The 23,743-nt window shown below is 40.0% G+C and overlaps 1 protein-coding gene across 1 annotated transcript in view; it reads right to left on the reverse strand.

Annotated features, from left to right (window-relative positions):
- Window positions 1-23,743, reverse strand: part of LOC124606264 — a 402,667-nt gene that overhangs the window by 16,870 nt on the left and 362,054 nt on the right. The window contains exon 12 of the mRNA XM_047138242.1: window positions 15,025-15,208. Within this exon, the coding sequence (XP_046994198.1) occupies window positions 15,041-15,208 (168 nt within the window). The 3' untranslated portion in view covers window positions 15,025-15,040. The remainder of the gene's footprint in view (window positions 1-15,024; window positions 15,209-23,743) is intronic.

Here is a 23,743-nt window from a genome sequence, read left to right on the forward strand (position 1 = left end):
GCTGGGTCATCAACAAGTGTCAGCATGTGAACCATTCAACGAAATATCATCGATATCAGCTTTCAGAGCCGAAGGCCCACTCATGTACCCTTGATGACGGTGCAACACAAAGCTTTATGCCTCACCAGGGCCTGTTAACACTGGGATTAGACTGTTGATGACTGGAAACATGTTGCCTGGTTGGACGAGTCTTGTTTCAAATTGTATTGAGCAGATGCACGTGTACGGGTATGGAGACAACCTCATGAATCCATGTACCCTGCATGTCAGTAGGGGAATGTTCAAGCTGATGGAGGCTCTGTAATTGTGTGGGATGTGTGCAGTTGGAGTGCTATGGGTCCCTTGATACTTCTAGATATGACTCTGACAGGTGACACATGCGTAAGTATCCTGTCTGATCACCTCCATCCATTCATGTCCAACAGTCTTGGGAAATTCCAACGTGATAATATGATGTCTCACATGTCCCAAATTGCTACAGAGTTGCTCCAGGAACACTCTTCAGAGTTTAAACACTTCTGCTGGCCACCAAACATTATTGAGCATATCAGGGATGCCGTGCAACATGCTGTTCAGAAGAAATCTCCAACCCCCTCATACTCTTATGGATTTATGGACAGCCCTGCAGGACTCCTGGTGACAATTCCCTCCAGCACTACTTCAGATGTTAGTCGAGTCCATGCCACTTAACTTGGTGTTGACTTAGTACTTATGTACTGCATTTTTAAAATGTGACTATGCCTATTCAGGCTGTTTTAGTTTTATTTCTAGACCATGCCCTCTTAGACAAATTATAGATACAGGTATATCTTCTGAAGAAGGCTCAATCATTTGGGCTGAAACCTAGGAAAAGATTGGTTTCATTACTGCAATTGAGGCTGATAGTTTCTTATATATTAGATTACCACGATTGCTGACAGTGCTGCAATGTTGAAAGTACAACAATTTTCAAATGTTAGTGATGTGTTCTTTATGGATTTTGTGCATGAAATGTAAGACTGAAAAACTTTATAATAACTTTGTCTGTTACAAATTGCTCGCAGATTGGAACTGTCTCAAACAATTTTGTAATTAATAATCTTGAATTTCACTTGTGTGCATTCTACATCATTGATGTGTAACTACTGCAGTCCAAGTGTACAGTACTGAGTAGCTTTTACATTCTTTTATTTTAATCTTGTAATGCTTTCAAGACTTTAGAGTGAAATAGATATACCTTTACTGCTCCTGTGATAATTGTGGAATCTGATGTAGACATGTTGAATGAAGCTGTTGTGACTCGCCGATCTTTCAAACTGCCGCCGCGCAGTTACACGCGTTCTCTACATGCAGCACTGTCTGCCAGCCATGCAGCAGCAGTGCCACCTAAGTGGCCAGCCAGCCAGAGCGGCCGCTAGACTCGGACTCAGTTATGATTTGAGTGTTAAAGTGTACGCATGTCTTACTCTGTTTACTTGACCTGAGACTTTCATGTATTGCGTCTTCCTTGAAATATATTTGTTCAACTTGAAGTTATAACAATTTGTGATGAGGTAGTGATTTTTCTTTTCTATCATTGACCCACATGTTTCCATGGCTACTTTAGAGCAACTATTGCAAGGTCTCATAGAACAGCAAACGCTTCTCACAAATGCGATTCATGATTTCGTCGCGGCATCAAATGCGGGGCGTCTCTCGTTGTTGTCTCTGCCTCCTTTTCCTCCTGACGACAAGATGGCAGAAGACTGGTCTGATTACAAAAAACGTCTTCAACAGCACTTCTTGGCATTTCATGTCATGGACGAACAAACATATAAGTCTCTGTTCCTTTCATGGATTTCACCTCAAATGTATCGGTTGTTGTCGCAATTGGTTCCTTTGAAAGATCCTGCGTCTTTGTTCTTTGCTGAAATGTGCTCACTTTTGTCCGTCTATTTTCAAAAGCAAACGCATGTGGTAGCCTCTCGTGTTGCCTTTTATCTTGTCAAAAACAACCGAAATCAATCCTATCGCGCTTGGGATGCTGAACTTCACGGCCTCAGTAGAAAGTGTCAATTTGTTACTGAAGTTCACAAAGAATCCTATGCCAATTCTATGGTACGGGATGCTATAAACCGATCGGTGCCCGACAAAGAAGTTAGTCAATGTGCTCTTCAGTTGGCAAATCTGACTCTAGATGAAGTCCTATCCATCGCTCAGTCTTTTGAAATTTCTTGCGCTGCTGGAGCGCAAATAGAGGCATGGGGCGATGTCACGGAAATACAACCTCTGTGCGATGTTGACTAAGCGTGTGGCGTGTGCCCGCCGGCCGACGTGGCCACAGCACGCTCCCAAGTGCATCCTCGGCCTAACCGTAAACAAACCTCTAAGAAACTGCAGTAAAACCCACGGCAACTTCCTTCGTGTCCGCGGTGTTTTACGAAACATTCATGAGAAGATTGTCCACAACGTTGGGCCGTGTGTCACAAATGCAAAAAAAAAGGGTCATGTGTCATACGTTTGCAAATCTGACAACATACATGATGTTTATGAACATGACACTGATTCTGCTTCTGTGTTGCAAGTCAATTGTACTTCTTCCCTTTCAGGGAAGTTATTCCTCACTGTCCAAATACTTGGTCGAGATGTTTGCATGCAGGTGGATACTGGTTCTGCTGCCACTTTCATCAATTCTCAGATGTATCTTCAGTTGGGTTCTCCAATCCTGTCACCTGTCACTAGACAATTACGGACTTACAATAAACAGAAGATTTCTCTCTTGGGACAATTTGATGCTGAGGTATCTTACAAATCTGTCATTCACACTGTTCCCATATTTGTGGTTGACCATAGTAATGCGGAGAATCTTTTTGGTTTCGATGCCTTTCGCGTTTTTGGGTTCTCCATAGATGACTCTGTCAATATCGTCTCTGATGCTATTTCTTATGCTCAATTGGATTCCTTGTCGATGACATTTTCGTCACTTTTTGCTCCTGGTTTAGGCCGTGCAAACGACTTTGAAGCTCATATCATGCTCAAACCCACTGCTCGGCCTAAGTTTTTTTGGGCTTGGCCCATTCCTATGGCCCTTCGTGATCAGGTCAAATGGGAGCTGGATCGTCTCACTGCTTCAGGGGTCTTGCTTCCAGTGAGAGGTCCTCTCCTGTCGTTGTTGTTGCTAAGCCAAATGGTGATATTCGTCTCTGTGGTGATTTCAAAGCCACTGTAAATGCTCAATGCCTTATTGACACTTACCCTATGCCTTGACCTGAAGAATTGTTCACTAAACTTGCTGGAGGCCAGTATTTTTCTAAACTTGACCTGTCAGAAGCTTATCATCAACTCCCTCTCGACACTGCTTCCCGGCAGTTTCTGGTCCTTAACTCGCCTTTCGACCTCTATCAATACAAACAATTGCCATTTGGGGTTGCCAGTGCCCCTGCTCTGTTTCAGCGATTCTTAGAACAATTATTGCTCACTGTCCCTGGGTGTATAAATTACCAGGACGACATTGTTATCACTGGCTCCACCACTGACAAACATCTTCAAAATCTCCGCACACTTTTTCATGTCTTACAGACTGCCGGTCTTAAGTGTAATCTTCAGAAATCAAAATTTTTTCAGGCATCTATCACGTACTTGGGGTTTTAACTCTCTCGGGATGGTATTCGTCTGCTTGAGAAAACTGTCACTGCGATTGATGTCCTTCCTCACCCTACATCTGTTAAGGAACTGCAGGCCTTCTTGTGGAAAATAGCATACTATCACAAGTTCTTACCGTCTGCTGCTTCGGTGGCTCAGCCATTGCGTCGCCTGTTGCATAAAGATGTGCCTTTTACTGGTCCGCGTCATGCAATGCGGCTTTCCAGAAATTGAAGACTATGCTGAAACAGGCCCCATGCCTGGCTACTTATCGACCTGGCCAACATCTTGTTCTTGCCACGGACGCCTCTCAATATGGGGTCAGTGCAGTCCTTGCGTACCATTTTTCTGACGCTTCTGAACAACCCATTGCTTATACCTCCAAAACTCTCACAGATGCCCAACAAAAGGATTCTCAAATTGAAAAAGAAGCTTTGGCCATTATTTATGCTCTTCATAAGTTTGGTGTTTTTCCCTATGGATCCAAATTTCATCTTGTTACAGATCACAAACCACTTGTTTCCTTGTTTCATCCATCAACGTCACTTCCCAACAAGGCTGCACACCACCTCCAGCATTGGGCTCTTTACTTGTCTCGTTTCAATTATGAGATTCATTTCCGGCTGACGGCTCAACATGCGAATGCTGATGCACTGTCTCACCTTCCCATGGGTTGGGTCCTGATCTGGCATTCGATAGGGACGAACTTTTGTGTTTCCACCTGGATGTTGCTGAGCAGCGGGTTGTGGACGAGGTTCCCCATCACCAGGGACCGGCTAGCGGCTGCTACAGGTTCTGACCCTACCCTCTCCCGGGCTTTAAGCTGTATTCAGAAGGGTTGGCCAGATCATCCGTCCGCTAAGACTTCTGATCCGTTGCAGAACTACTACGCTTTGCGTTATCGCCTCACGGCTAGGGATGGTGTTATCCTCCTTTCCACCAAAAATGCTTCGCTGCGTGTTGTGGTACCTGCATCTTTGCATTCTTCGGTCTTGCGCCTCCTTCACCAAGGGCACTGGGGTGTCTCTCGCACAAAATATCTGGCTCACCGTCATGTATACTGGCCCGGCATCGACTCTGAAATTGCACACATGGTCACTGCCTGCGGCCCTTGTGCATCACAGGCCGCCGCCCCAAAGTCATCTTTGTCACTGTGGCCTTCACCAGAGAAGCTCTAGGACTTGCTGACTTCGCGGGACCTTTTTTAGGTACTTATTGGCTTCTCGTTATTGACGCCTACCCTAACTTTCCTTTCATTGTCCGTTGCACGTCGCCTACCACCGCGGCAACCACCAATGCTCTAGCTCGCATTTTCTCTTTGGAAAGCCTTCCCTCTATTCTTGTTACTGATAATGGTCCACAATTTTCCTCTTCCAGTTTTGTGGATTTTTGTGCCCATCATGACGTCATGCATGTCACGGCCCCTCCGTTCCATCCACAGTCAAACACTGAGGCTGAACGACTGGTCCGCACATTTAAGGCTCAGATGAGGAAACTCCTGACTTCTTCTGCTGCTGATGATGCGCTTCTCCAATTTCAGGCTTCTTACCGTTTCACCCCCATGGGCAACCACAGCCCGGCAGAGCTCTTACATGGCTGACAGCCCCACATGCTACTTCATCTTCTGCGGCCGCGGGTGCCTTTGCTTGGCCGGTTCACCACCGATGACCTTGTATGTGTACGGGGATATGGCAGGCGGCCAAAATGGAGTCCTGGCCACATCTTACGACACCGTGGCCAATGCCTGTATGAAATCCAAATGGACATGGGTGTTGCAGTGCGTCATTCGGACCAGCTTCAGCCTCGTGTGCCGGCAACGCCTGTTCCGGATGCCGCTACACCACCTTCAGCTCTACCTGATGCTTGGGATACTGGAATCTCTCACAGCGCAGTCCTCTCACCATCATATTGGTGCCAGCACAAGAACTGACACCACCAGGGGACGTGCCCATGCAGGAACCAGATGACCATCATCTGTCGGAGCAACTCTACTCACCTCCTTCTCCTACAGACGCGGACACATCGCCCAAGTCTCCTGTTATAACAACTGGACTTGCCACAACGGGCAGATTGATGCACGGGGCCCCAGCAGATTCGACCCCCACGTCTCCTGTCATCTCGACCCGTTATCATTGGGAACACTTCCGTGCGTACAGGAAGCCTCCTCCTCGAGACTTTACGGCCAGTCAAACAACACCTATGGACATTAGCAATCGACAGGCCACCTCCATCAAGACCTGTGCAAAAACTTCAAAGGGGGGAAAAGTGTTGTGACTCGCTGATCTTTCAAAGTGTAGCTGTGCAGTTACATGCATCCTCTACATGCGGCGCTGTCTACCAGCCATGCAGCCAGCCAGAGCGGCCGCTAGACTCGGACACAGTTATGATTTGACTGTTAAAGTGTACACACATCTTACTCTGTTTACTTGATCTGTGACTTTCATGTATTGCATCTTCCTTGAAATATATTTGTTCAACTTGAAGTTATAACGGAAGCCTTTGCTATATGGAACTGCTTTATGTTAAATGAGCTTCTTTGTGTCTTGGGGACAATTACTTGACTACAGGTGACATATGACTGACATGTTGTGCCAGTGGACTTCATATCAATTAGTTACTGCATAGTGGTGAGATATCTAACTTTTGGTATACTGGCATGTTAGTAGCACATGTGAATTGCATGAATTGTGTTTTATTCATCACATGATGTACATTTGCAATCGATTTGGTTGTGTACAGGAGACATGTCAAAAATTTATAATACAGCTACAATGATTTTTACATTAACAAACAATAGCACTACAATAAGTAATAACACTATAAGGATATTTCTTGGAATATGTAACACATTGTATCCAACTCAAGTTTCCAGCTTGTCCTGCATGAATTCATCCATTGAGTAACAATACTTCAGTGTCAGTACTTCATATAGCTTTCTTTTAAGTGAACCTAAATTTATCTACATCAACTTGTTGCCTTTTAATTTACTACAAATATTCATTCCCATGTATTGAGATGCCTGGGCATACAGTCTGAGGTGGTGGCTGGGTAGCATAAAATTTTCTTTGTTTCTAGTATCATGCGAATAGACAAAATGGTTTCCATCAAATAATTCCTGTCTGGTGTACAAAAATATAATAATCTCATACATGTATAAGTGACTGACTGAAGCTAGGCATCGTCTATAGTGATACTGAAGTAGAATAACTTTATTTTCATCTACTTGCACATTTTCATTCTTTAGATTAACTAAGATTAGTATTTTTTTTCTGTGCTTTGTGTGAAGAATACACACTGCTGTTCCATATAGGGCCAAAGTACTGACAGTTCACCACAGATATGGTTCCTCATGAGCTCTTTTGGTTGATGTCCATACTATAACTAATAAATGGGTTAAATGAACATTGTACAGTGTAGTAAGATAACACAGATTGATGATTTTTCTTTTATGGTGCTGGAATTTTGATAGTGATCAAATGAGTTGTTGAGTAAATTAAGTTGAAATTGAAAATCATGTGGAGGAAGTTCATGTAAAAGATGTGTTCAGCATTATTTTTATAAAAAGTTGTGTGATTTAAATGGATCTTACATGTAGAAGCAGGCCTTTTGACTAGTGAATTACTAGAGCTTAATCATTCAGAATAATTAGATGTATATGGATCAAAACATCTTAGTACTAGTGTTTATGCTAGCTGTGGTTGTTCTTTTACATTCGAATGTACTCAAGTGAGACATAGTACAGTTATTTCTTAAGATAATATAGTAGCTCCTTATATCAGTTTTTTAAATTTCAATCCAACATTCAAATAAGCCAAATGAACGAGAATACATGGTGGAACCTAGTTCATTTGTAGTGTGTGTGTTATAAGGCACTACTTCATTTGCTGGAGTGTGGCTAGTGTGTTTAGGATAAATTTTTGTGCTTATCTATTAATATCAATGAACTCCTTGAGTTAACTGTATGGACAGATAATTTGAACATTTGGTAATTTAATATTGTTTACAGTGAGTAGATGTATTATTTCTTTTTACTGTAAGCTGTAGTTAAACCTCATAGTAAAATTTAGAAGAAGGCTTTTGATTTGTTTCCCATACCAAAGGTGTATTATTTACTGCGCTTTGTATGTATTGGATGGCTTTTGACTGAAAATTAGTTTTTACATTTCATTGTGTATTATTTGTTATTTCGAAAACCAGAAGAGATACTCCAAATTTGCTGGCATAAAACTTAGCACCCAATGTAACTAGTATCTTGTATGTGTGCTTTAAGATTATGTATGGTTTTTTTTTCATAGTCTGATGATTTCTACATTTACTTTGATGGTATGCCATTCATTATTTGTTATATGAATGTTATTTTAAGGCATGCAACTTGCAGTTTTCCCATGTATTGTTACTTTGTCTTCTTATATGGACTGACATGTTCCTAGATGATGAACAACAAACTTCCTGCCAGATTTGTTATTTCTACACTTTGTTGGTACACTTTGCTGGTGTGTAATAGGTGTGGAACAAATTGATACCGTAAAGTTTTCACTGATATTTTGCTGTACTGGCATTTTTACAGTGATGTACTCAGGTTGAGGCAGTGATATTTTATCAGATGATCTAGCTAGTTTCTATAGCCTTTTTCCAGTTGAGGCTATAGTGTAGTTAACCTTGATGTAGATGTAGGATTTGATTGTTTATTTGATTCAAGATTCATTTGAACTCAAGGTTGTTATTGTTCCCTTACAGGGAACAATGGAGTGGGACGAGCTTGGACATTTTTTCAGTGACACAGTTTCTTATGGTGCTGAGGTGGACAGATCTCCAACGTTAGTTCTGCCAAAATCAGTGGGTGATGGGAGTACATATGGTGTTAATGGAGGAAAACAGCTCTGCTCATATCAAACTGGAATTACATATAATCTGAAGCCATTTAAATCAGGGGTCATTTATTTACATTTCTTTTTAGAGGCACATAAAAGTAAAAAATACAAATTTTTATTTTCTTTTAGTAATTTGTGGTATTATAATAAACTTACTCCCAAAGGATAGGATTAAAACTCTTAAAATTGTTGTCTGGCTTTTGGTTGGTAGTTCAATGATTCTGGACTATGAAAGTTAACATTACTCTCTTACTGAACAACTGACTGACAAAAGACATTTTGTTTTGTGCATAAACATGACATTTAATATTTCTTGTTATTTACATAACTGACAAATTTGATAAATTTAACTATGTGTGAATTTCCTCCCCATGATAACTCTACAGACTCCAATTGTAACACAGTCTTCCCTAGTTTTTTTAAGCCCCTATCTAAGCAACAAGCATTCTAATGAAATGTCTGGTTTGTTGCCCTTTCATAAGCCCTGCAAGCCACACTTCTTACAGAAGGAAGGATGATGTATATGTTGGCCCACTAGTCTGGGGATACTGAGGATTTTTTGTAAAATTTTATTTCAAACTTCGTTTTCCATTGAATCTGTCAAGTACTCTCCAAGTGTAAGTTCACCAGTGCCTGCGTACTGTTCAAGCCTGCTGTTCACGACAGAGGCATGACATTTTTCCAGCATCTCTGCTAAATAGACTGTCATGCCAACACCAACATTTTAGCCAATAGAGAACATGGAAGGTGCATCACATATGTGACTGCTGGAGGGTCTTGGAGGACTGAGCACAGTGGCTTCACACTCTAAGCTCCCAGCTTTGAGACAGGAGACACTCTTCTACTATCATACCCTTCGTACAGATCAGATGGTCCTCAGGGTGAACCCTTTCCATATTCCACAAATATTTTGCTTACCTCCCTTCTGAGGCTCACCCATCCCGCTCTGCATCCTGTACTTAAGGTTCACTGCTGAAAGATCTGAACAAGAAGTATTTCTGTCCCATATGCAACCAAAAAAAATATGGTTTCTTCTGTCAACATCCATATTATAAGTAATTATAATGTTTTAACTATTACCTTGAAAACCAGTTCCATGATTACTATTTTTGTTTATTTGTAGGTACATGTTTGTGGTTGTGGTATACATTGAAATCTTTATACCATAGTACTTTAGCATGCTGTATGAGGGGCAAAAAGAAAATGGCACAGCCCATTGATTAAGTGATGTATTGTGCAGTAATTCATTTTCTGCATTTGAATGGGAACAACACTGCAACAGTTCATGCCAAGTTGGTGGAAGTGTATTGCATCAGAGCACAATTGTATGACGGTAGTCAGATGGCCCAGATTCTTCCAGTCTGCTCCAAGTCTGAATGACAGAGAACAAAGTGGCAGCCCACCCCTCTGTGAAGAACTGGGAATTGCAAGAGAAGAGGAAGCTGTGGTGCTGAAAGACCAGTGTATCATAATTGGAGTGATAGTGGAAAATGTGAAAATCAGTTCAGTGAGGTGGCTTAATACAGCTGTCAGGAATTTGAAAAATTGTATGTTCACCATCAGTCATACAAATTTCTTATTTATTTTCTACTGGTTTCTGTCACAGTGACCATCTTTACAGGAAGGAAAAAGATGTACATTTAAGGTATATGTAATTCAACACCTTGAGTTACCACATTCATAATAATTCTGTTGAATCATAGTCAAATCAATTTTGTTTTGGTATAAAAATAGTGGCCTGTTATACATGGTTCTATAAACATTTTATGACTCTGATGGTTTTCAGTTTATCTAATGGAAAGTTGAACTGCATATCCATCTAAAGTTCAGCATTTTTTCTTCCTGTGAAGGTGGTCGCTACAAACAAAACCAGTAGAAAATGCTGAATAAAGTTCTATAGTTGATGGCAAACATGCAGTTCTTCAAAGTGAAAAGCAATTATAGATCAATTTTCCACATGTTGCACAACGTTTAAAACATGACAAAGTTTACCACCCTCTGGATTTTACAATTACTCACACACATTCAAAAAGACTGTCAACTGGATGCAGCTGTGTCAGGTCAGTCCTGATGACTTCCTTAGCTTTATATGAAGGTAGTATCTGTTCCCGAAAGAACACATACCATTGATGACTGTGCAGCTTCTCTAGAATGAGATGTCCCCGCAGGGACTTATCCCTCGCATGCTCCCCATGAGACCCACATTCCCAACATGTCCACACCACTACATTCATAGTACGCCTAATAGATGTTTGCCCATCACACTCATTACTCGTGGCAGATTAATCTACCAAGTCCCATACGAGTTGGGGCATAGTGTGTGCATTCATGGGGAGTGTGCAAGGGATAAGTCCCTGCAGGTGCACTGTCCTCTGTGCCCTCGGTGGCTCAGATGGATAGAGCATCTACCATGTAAGCAGGAGATCCCGAGTTCGAGTCCCGGTCGGGGCACACATTTTCAACATGTCTCCAATGATGTATATCAATGCCTGTTTGCAGCTAGGGTGTTGATTTAATTATCATCTCATTCTAGAGAATCTGCACCGTCATCAATGGTATCTATTCTTTCAGGAACAGATACTACCTTCATATATAGTTAAACTATGGCTACCTGGCCATTGACCTTGTGGGAATGCACACACTATGCCCCAACTCATTGCTCCGCTATGGAATCATCTTTTGGGGAAATTCAACTCACAGCACAAATATATTTAAACTACAAAAAAGAGCACTGAGGATAATCTGTGGCCTCAAAAAGCTGGAATCCTGTAAATGTCAATTTATAAAACTTAATGTTCTAAGCATCCCATCCCTATTCATTCAAGAAACAATCCTATTCACCAGGGAATACCTCTCAAGAACAGGCAAATTAATCTGAAACAATGGTATACATGCTCATTATACCAGAGGGCAATCTAATATCCATCAAATTTTTTCAAGGACATCATCATACCAAAAATATATAACTCATCTGGGTGTCGTATTGCACAATAAAATTCCAGAACAAATAAAAACTGCTCCAGATCCAATATTTAAAAATAAACTAAAGGCATTTCTGACAAAGCACTGTTTCTATTCAGTACAAGAATTCCTGGAAATGAAAAATTATAAAGTTCCTTTGTAAAATACTGTGATTAGAGTAAAACATTCTGTAGGCAAAATAATAACCTAATTTCTACTATACACAACTATGTTTCAGTTTCACTTCCCAAAATTTTTCAATTCGCTTTTGAATGTACAAGTACACATTCTATTAGTATTAAAACTTAATTGTCTGTGAAATCTCAATGTTAATTTCATGTTTAATGTAGTTTTTAAATGACATTGTCCTTCTGTTGTGTTTCCAGTTGACATTTTCACTATTCTGTAATCTCAGTGATTATTTGTGTAAATTTAAAGTAGCACTACATTGCCTACATGTTTCTTAGTTCCCCATGTAAATTGTTTGTATTCTCTGTATGTGAAGTTACTATATTCATCAACGAACAATTTTGTGTACATTTTTTTAAATGGCAGTCCATTGCCTATTTTTTTCTCCAAACTACATATTTTGTTAAGAAAAATGACTTGTCCTATATCATGTGTACTTTGTACAATATGTGATCCACAGGATAAATAAATAAATAAATAAATAAATAAATATGGGACTTGGTAGATTAATCTGTCACGAGTCATGAGTGTGATGGGCAAACATCTATTAGGCACACTACAAATGTAGTGGTGTGGACATGCTGGGAATGTGGGTCTCATGGGGAGCATGCAAGGGATAAGTCCCTGCATGTGTACTATCCTCAGTGCCCTCAGTGGCTCAGATGGACGCCGGCACGGTAGCTCAGCGTGTTCGGTCAGAGGGTTACGTGCCCTCTGTAATAAAAAAAAACTGAGTTAATCGATCAACAACGAACTTCAATGGATGTCATACGACGTCCGCCCCGAGCAGATGCAACGAACGAAAGCGAGCAAAATGAGATTTAATTAAAAAAAAAAAAAGATGGATAGAGCATCTGCCATGTAAGCAGGAGATCCCGGGTTCAAGTCCCGGTCGGGGCACACATTTTTAACATGTCCCCAGTGATGTATATCAACGCCTGCTTGCAGCTAGGGTGTCGATTTAGTTATCGTCTCACTTCCTTAGCTGCCTAGTCACCATGGATGAGGGTGTCACTATAACCCGAGGTAAAGGAGAAAAGCAAACAGTGGAAACATGTGGATCCAAAGGACAAAGATCAAACCACCATCAGGCACAGTTATACTGAGTGTCTCTTTGAGACTGTTGTACTGTGGTGTTAACATATTATGTTTGTTAGGATGCAAACCATCACAGGAGCATATTACCAAAATCTCCTCTGAGATAACAGGAGGCTGCCAAGACAATGCATTGTGGGAAATTGTCCAAGGGAGTGTTAATGCTCCATGCCAACAACCCAGCTCATTCTGCACAGGACAGTATCACACCTACTGATTTGTTGGGCTATCAAATTTTGAATCACCCCTTGTATTCTCCTGATATGGCACTCAGCAACTTCTTCTTTCCTTGGATGAAGATACCACTGTGTGGAAAAAGCACTTCCAGAATTATGAGGCGATGAGTTTTGAGGCAGAACATTTACTGAACAGCCAGAATGCAGAGTTCTACATCTCTTCCAAGTTATCCATGGTTGTTAAAAGTGTCAGATTGAAGGATGAAAATGTAGAGACGCACTAACATCTTCAGTATATTTCATGGCAACAACTAGAGTTTTTTGAGGTAATAATTCAAACTTCATGACTACCCCTCATACTCCAGTCTTGCCCCACCCCACTTTTCTCCACTGATAAACATAAATTTCTTAAAGTTCATTTGCCCCTCACCTTTGCTACCCCTTAGACTGCAGCCACCAGGTAAGTGTGTACATTTTTCCATCCTTACACTGTCATTTCAAATGCACTTTCAGTCTTTGTGTTTAAGAGAATTGTGTCATTTTGTGGGAGAGTAAACACTGTGTAATGTGGACAGATTTGTTTGCTAACTATCCAGAAAAAGGACTAAATAATGGAAATTGAGCAATTTATGTTGTTCATTGTGTATCTTGTATTAACACAGTACTCAGCTGTCGCTGCTTACCTTGACTGCTCTATCAAAATCTGGCAGTGGTTTTGACTGCATTAATTCTTAATGATGCTGCAAGATTCTATGTTATCAAAACTCAAGGGATGGTTCATTATTGCGTGCCAGAAGCAGCTCATGCCCATTTAATCTGACCTAGGCCTTCCCGTAAGCAGCATAAGGACCAATTGTAGCATTTGTGCGCATATGTAGTGTCCATTGGGTTGTGTTTCCTTTAGGTTCATACCCTTATGTCAGCCGAAAAAACCTCCCATTAGCTAAGCATTTTATGCTACTATGGAGCAAATCTATGCAAGAATGACTCATTTTCACCTCCCTGTGCAATTAGAAGCAGCTGCCTCACTGAAATTGATTTATAATTAAGAGTGCAATGATTTGCATTTCTTCCAGTTTGATATATTCTGTACCAGACTGTTCAACTTATGTGTAAAGAAATAACAGCAAACTGCAGTTTTTCTATCAACATTCGTTTGAAGTGGCCACAGGATATTTTTCTTTCATCTCCACAAGTGAAACAGACTGCAGATTGTGAAATATTGTTGACAAATATATTATTTCAATAATACTGCTCTCAACACCAAAGGCCTATTCTTCACTATGCCCTGAATATTTTTCTGATATTCCTAGAAATGTTCTGTTTGTTAACAGAGAAATAAAAAAAAAATATTTTGGGTTTCACCTGTACACATAAGGTAATAGTGAACGAGCAACAACAGATCCACAATAATCATCACATATTAATGGTGCAGTATGTATACCATGTGAAACAGCAAAACACTTTATGGAGAAAGCAATAGGCTTAGTGTCATCAGCAAGGCATTGTGGTTACATTCAAAGACAGTGAACATATGAAATGATATGCTTTTGTTAAAGAAAGTTCTGGTAGAATGTAAATAAAGGTGACCAATCGCCAAATAGTAAAAGTGTTTGAATAGTCAAGACAATATAGTTCCGAAAATGTTTTTGAAATCACATAATTAGATATGAAAAACAGTAGTTTTCAATTATTTGTATTACTCTGGTCATGTACAAGTCAAGGCAAGTCACAAGAGAAGCATTACACATACTCTACTTGTTTGCTCACAATATCTCTTTTTCCTCTTAGTTACATAATATTTCTACAACTGCACCCCAACTGCACTCTCACATGTAAATCATGCTGGGATATAATTCAGTACATAGGCTTTGCACTGAGGGTGTATAGGAGCTAATGAACAGCACAGCAATGACAGTCATGCAGATTTGAGAGAGTGAATGAGAACCACACTATATGTGATTGTTTTTAAAGTTTTGTGTGCTAGCTCTCTCCTTTTGCAATTAAAAAATATTTGAAAGGTTACAAAATGATTAGTCCCACTTTTACAGACTTTTGGTTTGCTTCTACATTCTGTAGAACTGTGTTATGTCAGTCATTTTGTCTGATAAAGACACGTACTTAGAACTTACCTTTATTATTCTATTTTCATGTGATGACAACAGCCTTGTGTACACACGGGCCACCAGGGCCCTCAAGAAGTGCTGGCCAGAGATATGTTCTGATCTGATCATTTTCTGGATTTGACAAATGAAAGCGCACATGCATGTCCTTCCTTACAACACGTTGCTCATATTCCAGAACGTATGGTGGCGACTGGTAACATACAAAACATGGATTGAAGAATTAGGTACTGTATATAATTATGTATGTTTGTTATAATTGAGTCTTATTTTCAAAAGTCTGGTTCTGTGGCTGAAGTCACCAAAGATTTGATTTTTGTAATAAAAATCCCTAGAGAAAAGTTCTCTAAATAGATAATGTAAGAAACAAATCTATATAGAAAAATGTTAGATTTAATAAACTACATGAAAGGAGTAAGCATGTTGTTATTGTAAAGTGTAAATGTAAACAGTATTGCTGTGATGATATTTTACAATCATGTAATGGAAATGCTGCATATTGGTTAGCTTACACAAAATCTTATGTTTACCCACTTTTAACAGGGATTCCTTTGTTCCTCACAAAGCTATTAAGGAACTAGGTGAAAATGTATTTTGCAAGGATTAGGAGATAAAATGCTCTGACTCCCACATCATGGGAAAAAGCAGAAGAGGACCAAAATGATAGAATCAGCTTTGTTGAGGGAATCCCAAGATTCAAACATTTATGATTTCAGTAGCTTTTGTGCATCAGCCAACTTGCTGCCAAATTTTGAGCAGGTGTTACTTCTAACTATGTAGCTGTATTTCCTGTTTGTACTTGTAAAGCCCACTATATTCTGTCTATACAAGTTTTCATTCAGGCTTAATGGTGGTGAGCCAATGGCCTTGCAGCAGTGGTAACACTGGTTCCCATCAGATCATCAAAGTTAAGCACTGTTGAGCTTGGCCAGCACTTCGAGGGGTGACTGTCTGGTCTGCTGAGCACATCTAGCAAGCAGGGTGCATTCAGCCCTTATGAGGAAAATTGAGGAGTTAATTGATTGAGAAGTAGCAGCTACAGTCACAAAAACTGACAATGGCTGGGAGAGCAGTGTGCTGACCACATGCCCCTCCATATCTGCATCCAGGGACGCCTGTTGGCAGAGTATGACACAGTCAGTACCATTGGACCTTCCAAGGCCTGTTTGGATGGAGTTCAGTTTAGTTTTAGTGGTGGTCTCGTGTGGTCATGAAGGGCAAACAGATGATCACAGCCATAATCAATTAACTGCATGTTCTTATTCTTACTACGATACATACAAGCGTGTGCTCAAGGCCCTGACTACCTACTGATATAAACCTGTTGCTGTAGTGTATCAGATTGTTCACCTCTTTCTTGCAATCAGATGGAAGATGTTAGCATGTAGGGAATTTTTACTGTATGTGCACTGGGTTTGTCAATGTTCAGAGTTGGAGTGAGACAAGAAAGCTCAGAACATTGCCAACTGAACATCTCCACCTGCTGTGAAGTGGTTGCTTATGCTTTTGTGGTGTGGTTTGGTGAGATTTTGGAATGCAGATAACAAGAGGAGTTGTCAACAATGACAACAGGCAGCGACAGTTGAAAGAAGCTGAAGAGAAATGCCATTTTTGTATGTTCTGTTCTGAGATTCACTTCCAATATGTTGTTCAGAATAATAACAGATTTGCCACCTAATGTTGTATATGTTTAACATGAGAATAAATGAATACAGAATATTTCTCTAAAAAAAAGGCATTTACATCATTTCATAGTGAGTTGACATAGATATGAGCTCTCTTGCAGCCCTCAATGCCCTGCAGGTGGTGAAGAAGTCCCATGATAGAATTAGTGGCACTGCATAGCAGGTTGACTGGATCAAGGAAACATGAAGGGCAACCATAAATCTTAAATAAGGTGGAAGTACGAGGGTGAGTCAAATGAAAACCTCAAATATTTTTAAAAATATTATTTGTTGCACAGAAGTGGTACAAAGCTGTATCACTTTTCAACATAATCTCCCCCACGCTCAATGCAAGTCCTCCAGCGCTTACATTTAAAGTGTATAAATTCCTTTAAAAAAAATTATTTTGGTAGTCCGTGCAACCACTCATGCATTGCATGGTGTACCTCTTCATCAGAATGGAACTTCTTTCCTCCCATTGCGTCTTTGAGTGGTCCAAACATATGGAAATCACTTGGGGCAAGGTCTGGTGAGTACGGTGGATGAGGAAGACATTCAAAATGCATGTCTGTGATTGTTGCAACTGTTGTAGGGCCAGTGTGGGGCCTTGCATTGTCATGTTGCAAAAGGACACCTGCCGACAGCAATCCACGTTGCTTTGATTTGATTGCAGGCTGCAGATGATTTTTTAGGAGGGCTGTGTATGATGCACGGGTGACAGTGGTTCCTCTAGGCATGTAATGCTCCAAAATGACACTTTTTTCATCCCAAAAGAGAGTCAATATAATCTTCCCTGCTGATGGTTCAGTTCAAAACTTCTTTGGTGTTGGTGATGAGGAATGGTGCCATTCCTTGCTCGTTCTCTTCGTTTCTGGTTGGTGGAAGTGAACCCATGTTTCATCCCCAGTAACAATTCTTGCAAGGAAGCCTTCACCTTCTTGTTCATAGTGCCATAGAAGTTCTTCACAAGCATTAACACGTCATTCTCTCATTTCAGGTGTCAGCTGCCGTGGCACCCATCTTGTAGACACTGGAGCACATCATACACAATGTGGTGTGCAGACTCATGACTAATCTGTAAACATGCTGCAATGTCATACAGTGTCACTTGGTGGTTTTCCTTCACTATGGCTTCAACTGCAGCAATGTTCTGTGGAGTCACAACTCGTTGTGCCTGACCTGGACGAGGAGCATTTTCCACTGAAGTCCAACCATTTGCGAACTTCCTACTCCATTCGTAGACTTGCTGCTGTGACAAATATGGATCACCACACTGTACCTTCATTCTTTGATGAATTTCAATAGGTTTCACACCTTCACTACGCAAAAACTGAATGCCAGAATGCTGTTCTTCCCTAATGCAAGTCGCAAGTGGGGCAGCCATCTTCATACTGATACTGTGACGATATGTTTGCATCTGCACTATGCCGCCACCTACAGGCCATTCTGCATGCTGTTTGTAGCATGCTTACCATCACATTATCACAGGTGGTAACAATTTTATGCTCAGGAAGCATTACAGGGCTTTGACTGCATCAACTCAAAGAAACCGAACGTGATAAAACATAACTAAATAATTGGGAAAGTTGTTGACATTGTTCAGAACTATTGGAAGCATGATTTAAATCCAAACCATTTGAACTTATATTTATCACTTTTACTCTCTGACTGTACAGTTTTTCTGTTCCACTAAAGCTCAAATTGAATGAAATGATTGTTTGAAATAAATAGGTATTATTGTGAAGTACACTAAAGTCATGCTATGCCCATTTACATGTAATAAGATTATTATATCTAAAAAGGAATCAATTTTCATTTTATAGGCTGTACATGCTACTTCAGCTTGTGTTTAAGCTGTAATACATCTATGGTACCGTGAGATTTCTAGGTCCAATATCATTTCATTGAAGGGGAGTGGTGCAGTAACATTCACACGTTCATGTACACTCTGGAATTGCTCTTATACCTCACTTATATCATAATACAAAATAAGTTTAAAATTAGCACTACCTACTGCCATACTCATATTTGACTCAAAAAGAACACCAGATTGATGTGGAATGATTATGAAAGACAAACAAAACTCAAAATAAAAACTAGTAATACAAACATAAACAAGAGTCATTATCCTTAGGTTAACATCTCCACGATCATTTTGAGCAGCCTGCTGGAGAAATGACTGGGTTTCAAGCCTTTATATGCTTTCATAATTCCTGTAATTTCTTAGCTGAGAGCTAAGTCTCTGATGTGTTCATTGCTGCTGCCTCTTGAAGATGTTGCAAGGTCAAACAGCAAGGTCATTGGCCTTCCATAAGGGCTGAATCACATGCTGGTGTTGACCTTCCTGTTGTAAGTATTGATTACATATGGTATGTATGTGCTACAAAAGGCATGCTTGTTGCCAACATAATGGCTTATCACTTTGTGACAGTTCAATTAAGTCTTTACACATGACCATTCCACTCGGTATGAACTGATTTTGTCCTTAGATTGTCAATTTTCAATGATCTGCATACTTCCTGTAGGAATCCAAAAGTAAAATTGAAACCTTGGTCACCAACTATAGAAGATGGTGCCCATATTTCAAAATACAGTCTTTAACAAAGACGTGTACCACATTTTAGCACTTTGGTTCAAGATTGTCATTAATAGATATCTTGAAGTGATTCAGAATAGTCAAGATGCAACATTTCATACTGAAACATTGAGGTGCCGCTACCATCTGTATAAAGATGGACCTTTCTTTTTGTGTGCCTCATTCTGCTTATTACATGAATCACAATGTGAAAGCTAACTGTATCTACTTTCCAGTTGGCCAACAATAAATTTAGGTTATTTGTAGATTAGTTTCTATTTTGCCACTGTGTCCTATTGAAGCACCATCATACCAGTCTTTTAACACTCATTCTCACGGGCTTTCAGGTACAACTACATGGCTCCCCTTACCAGTGCTTTTGTAAAATATTCCATCAACAACTTTGAATTTAGGTTCTAGTTTTCAAGATTGACCCTGTTGTCGACCTTTTTCATATTAATTAATTTCTATTCTTTGCTATTTTGAGACATACTCCGGCTGGCTTTCCTACTTAATCCATCTGTATTGCTTTTAGTTTTCCAGGTCAATGAACTACCTAGAACAGCTACTCACTTAAATGCAATGCCCACCAAGCTAATTGCTGCCGGTATCTTTCAGTTTAGTAATCACTTCAGCACTGCATGATCTATTACTACAGTAAAATCTCAGATAAATAACAAACATCAATTGTAGTTTATACCATAGACAAGTGCAAATAACTCCTTTTCTGTTATTGAGTAATTGCCTTCAGCTCTGTTCAGAAGCCAAGACGTAAATGAAATTGGATGCTCTTCTTATCAATTTCTTGTGGTAAGACTGCCCCTCACAGCAGAATTACTAGCATCACTAGCTCAGATGAAGGGCTTTAGGGTTTTCTGAAGTCTGGCTAAGCTAATATAGGAGACATGGTCAAGGCTGTCTTTAGTGCTTCCATTAATCATGATTATTCAAAATTTCAGTTATGAACTGTTTATTTTCCATAGTGTATGTTGACACTACATTGAAAACACATATGAGTTGCTAATAATACTAACATCAGAAATGCATATGGACAGATTCTCCCTAAATCTCTGCACACTGTTCTACCCTATTACTGCGGAAATTGATTATTAGTCATTCCGTGCAGCAGTTGTAGTGTTCTTATGAGAAAGACAACTTCCCCCACCATGAGTGATACTCACTTTTCAGTTTGCAGGCAGACTACATCTACCCTACGTTTCCTGTCCAGTTCTCTTATGAAAGTAGACAAAATAACTTCAATGAGCTCTTGTTTGTGTAGTGGAGTTATTTTCAGTTTATTAAGTGAGTACTTAGTTGCAGTTCTCAAGTGAGCTTTTGTGTAAAATATAAACTAAAAGCAAACTAAACTCCGTCTGAACAGGCCACAAAGGCCCGACAGTATTGACCAGCCACCGTGTCATCCTCAGCCCACAGGTGTCACTAGATGTGGAGATGGAGGGGCACGTGTTCAGCACACCGCTCTTTCGGCCATATGTCAGTTTACAAGACTGGGGCCACTACTTCTCAATCAAGTAGCTCCTCAGTTTGCCTCACAAGAGCTGAGTGCACCCCACTTGCCAACAGTGCTTGGCAGACCGGATGGTCACCTATCCAAGTGCTAGCCCAGCCCGACAGCACTTAACTTTGATGATCTGACAGGAACCAGTGTTACCACTGCTGCAAGGCCATTGGTGTAAAATATAAACTAGGTTCCTACAAATAGTACCTGAGAAGTTCTTAATTTATAAGTGTGATATGGTCAGCAATGTATCTAGTGTTGGGAAAGGAATTGGCTTGGCAAATATGGTATCTTGAAACTGCCAGAGTAAAGGTTTAAGTTGTAACTGTGGCTGGGCATCCTGCATTGACTTGTTGTAAATTGATGTTGGTGTGTCTGATTTTTGATTTGGAGTTTCTGACCCAGCCATAATGGTGCTTTTCATTGATTTAAAAAGAGCTATTCTCCACTTTAAGTACTGTACTGTGGCATTAAGTCATATACAATTGCATCAACAGCTAACAACACACAGTCATTCCTCTGAAGACAGTACACAGTCTGCATTTCTCCTGCACTACATAATAATGTCTGACAGTCCTATTTTGTAGCAAGCACTCACTATCTCAGTGGCAAGCGAGCATGAGTGCTTGTGCTCTCCTAGCTGCCTCCTGAATTGGCCTGTTTCATACTATTAAAACACTATTTTTTTAAAATCTGCTCTTTTGCCATCACTTTCAACATGCAATCTATGTCATGAAGTAAAAATGATAGAACCTTTTTTGGTGGAAATTTAATGTTGTTTAATTTTATACTGCAAAACATTTTTGCTAGATGCTGTGGTTTTAGAGACAGTCAAGATAAACAAAGTGAACTTTGAATGCTCCTCCATCCTTCACTGTGGTTACATCCTGACAGTCAGGATTTTTACTATGTTATTCATTACACTCCCCCAACCTCTGTACAAAAATTTGTGATTACATGAATTTTTTGTCCTAATTTTTCTTCATTGACTGGCCTATGTTGTCATTAGGTCTGAATAGCTCTTCACAGCTTTAAATTTGGTTGGACTGCGTGTATGGTTATCCTATGTCCTAAATATTTTTCTTCTAGTAAAGCAATGTTACATCTGTCATTGATAGGGACAGACATGCACTTTGCAGTCTCTCAAATACTGTTCATAATCTTTCAGTGTATTGTTGCATGTCTTATTTGAAAATCATAACCTCATCAATGTTAATCAGACATTGTGTGGGTTTAATCCTCTGAAGACAGTATCCATCAGTTGTTGAAATGTTGCTGATGTATTCTGAAGGTCAACAGGAAGATGGTTGCACTTTTATACACCTGTAAGCATAATGAATGGTGTTTCAGCTCTGTTTTTCAGGACGTACGGTCAACTGATTGAGCCCACTTCTTAAATTACAAACAGAGAAGATTTGAACAAAAATAATCCAAGGAGTGTACCAGTTTTACAAAGGAAAACTATCAATCAACATAACTGTATTCAGCGTCCTGTAATTAATACAAAAGCTTTACTTCTGTTCTCCTATAGGTGATTTTTTGTTGAATATTACAATGGGTAATGCACATGTTGGATCTTACGATTCTCTAGGTTCAGTAGACCCCACTTCCAGCTGTTCATTAAGCATCTCCTTGACTAAGCTCACTGACTATATGGAATTGTGTATGGCTGCTTCTCCCATATGTAGTCTATGTTGAACTAAAGGAGTTGCTGGAAGATTGTTCTGTTCTCAGGAAATGTCAGAGAGGCTTAGTAGCAACAGGAAAGTTATTTTCTGGTCCTCCTGTGATAAATGATTTAATTCAGTATCCAGCTCCTACTTGATTGATTTGAGTGCTTTGTCCATTGATTTCTATATGCTGCACTGAAATGGACAATAATTTACTATCTGCATGCCTTGATCCTTGGTAGTATTTCAATCATGTCCTGTGGATTTGTGTTCAACACTGTTGCGACAACAGTTACTCATGGCAGTTCCACTACTGCATTACTCATACTAGCAATGCCTACTGGAACATGCAATTCCTCACTTGGCTCTTCTTTAAGCACACTGACAGTTCTTACTACTTCTTACTACTTAGCAGTGTCTCTGCTAGTCTAGCCTATCACCATTTGCTGGTAGCTCTGGTAACAAGAAACTATTTCCCCTTCACTTTGGCAGTGATGTCTATATACAGAGTTCTTCTCATTCCTGGAGGAATATACCAGCTCTAATGGTGTAACTGTGTCACTGCTTGAAGGCACTAATGTTCCTTTGAGTCTAACCTTTAGACTTCCCATTGCAACCATAATTGTTATGGTCAATTCAGATTTCTTTTCCTGGCACACTGATCTGACCTTGGTAAGCTACAAGAAAATCTAAACACAATATACCTTCATACAACATTTCTCTGATCCTTATCATTTGCATTTCCACCATGTACTTATCGTGGCCTATCACAAAGTCAATTATAGCTTTTCCGTAAGTGTGCTCCCATTTCCAACTTTGTCCAGCTTGGATGCTGCCCACTTCCTTACTTGACTACATGGCATCCCATCAAAGAAATGTGAGCCCATCTCAGTTAGGAAATGGACACTTTTCTTATGAAAAATTCCATTAAAGAGCACATTTTTGTAGCTGTCATCAGTGGAGCTCACAGTAACTACTGTGCTCCTCTTCTTACAGTTTCTTGCTATGTCTCCTTCCACTCTGCAGGTGAAACATCGAATCTTTCTCATATGAGAAGTTGGGTTTTATTGCTTTTTTTCATGATAGATGTTTCCTGAGTAAGCTTCAAATGTGTGGCGATCTGGTTTGTGATTAATTGAGGTCTCTATAGCTCTTCCAGAAACTGAACTGCCATATACATTGCTTCTTCAAATGTCTTGCTACGTGCCAATCTAACTGCATGGCCAACTTCACCATGTAGCCCATTCAAAAATATATCTAATACCCTTTGTCCAGCTTCAAACAATTTTGCCACACTGTG

The sequence above is a fragment of the Schistocerca americana genome, chromosome 3 (assembly GCF_021461395.2).
Source record: "Schistocerca americana isolate TAMUIC-IGC-003095 chromosome 3, iqSchAmer2.1, whole genome shotgun sequence".
NCBI lineage: Eukaryota > Metazoa > Arthropoda > Insecta > Orthoptera > Acrididae > Schistocerca > Schistocerca americana.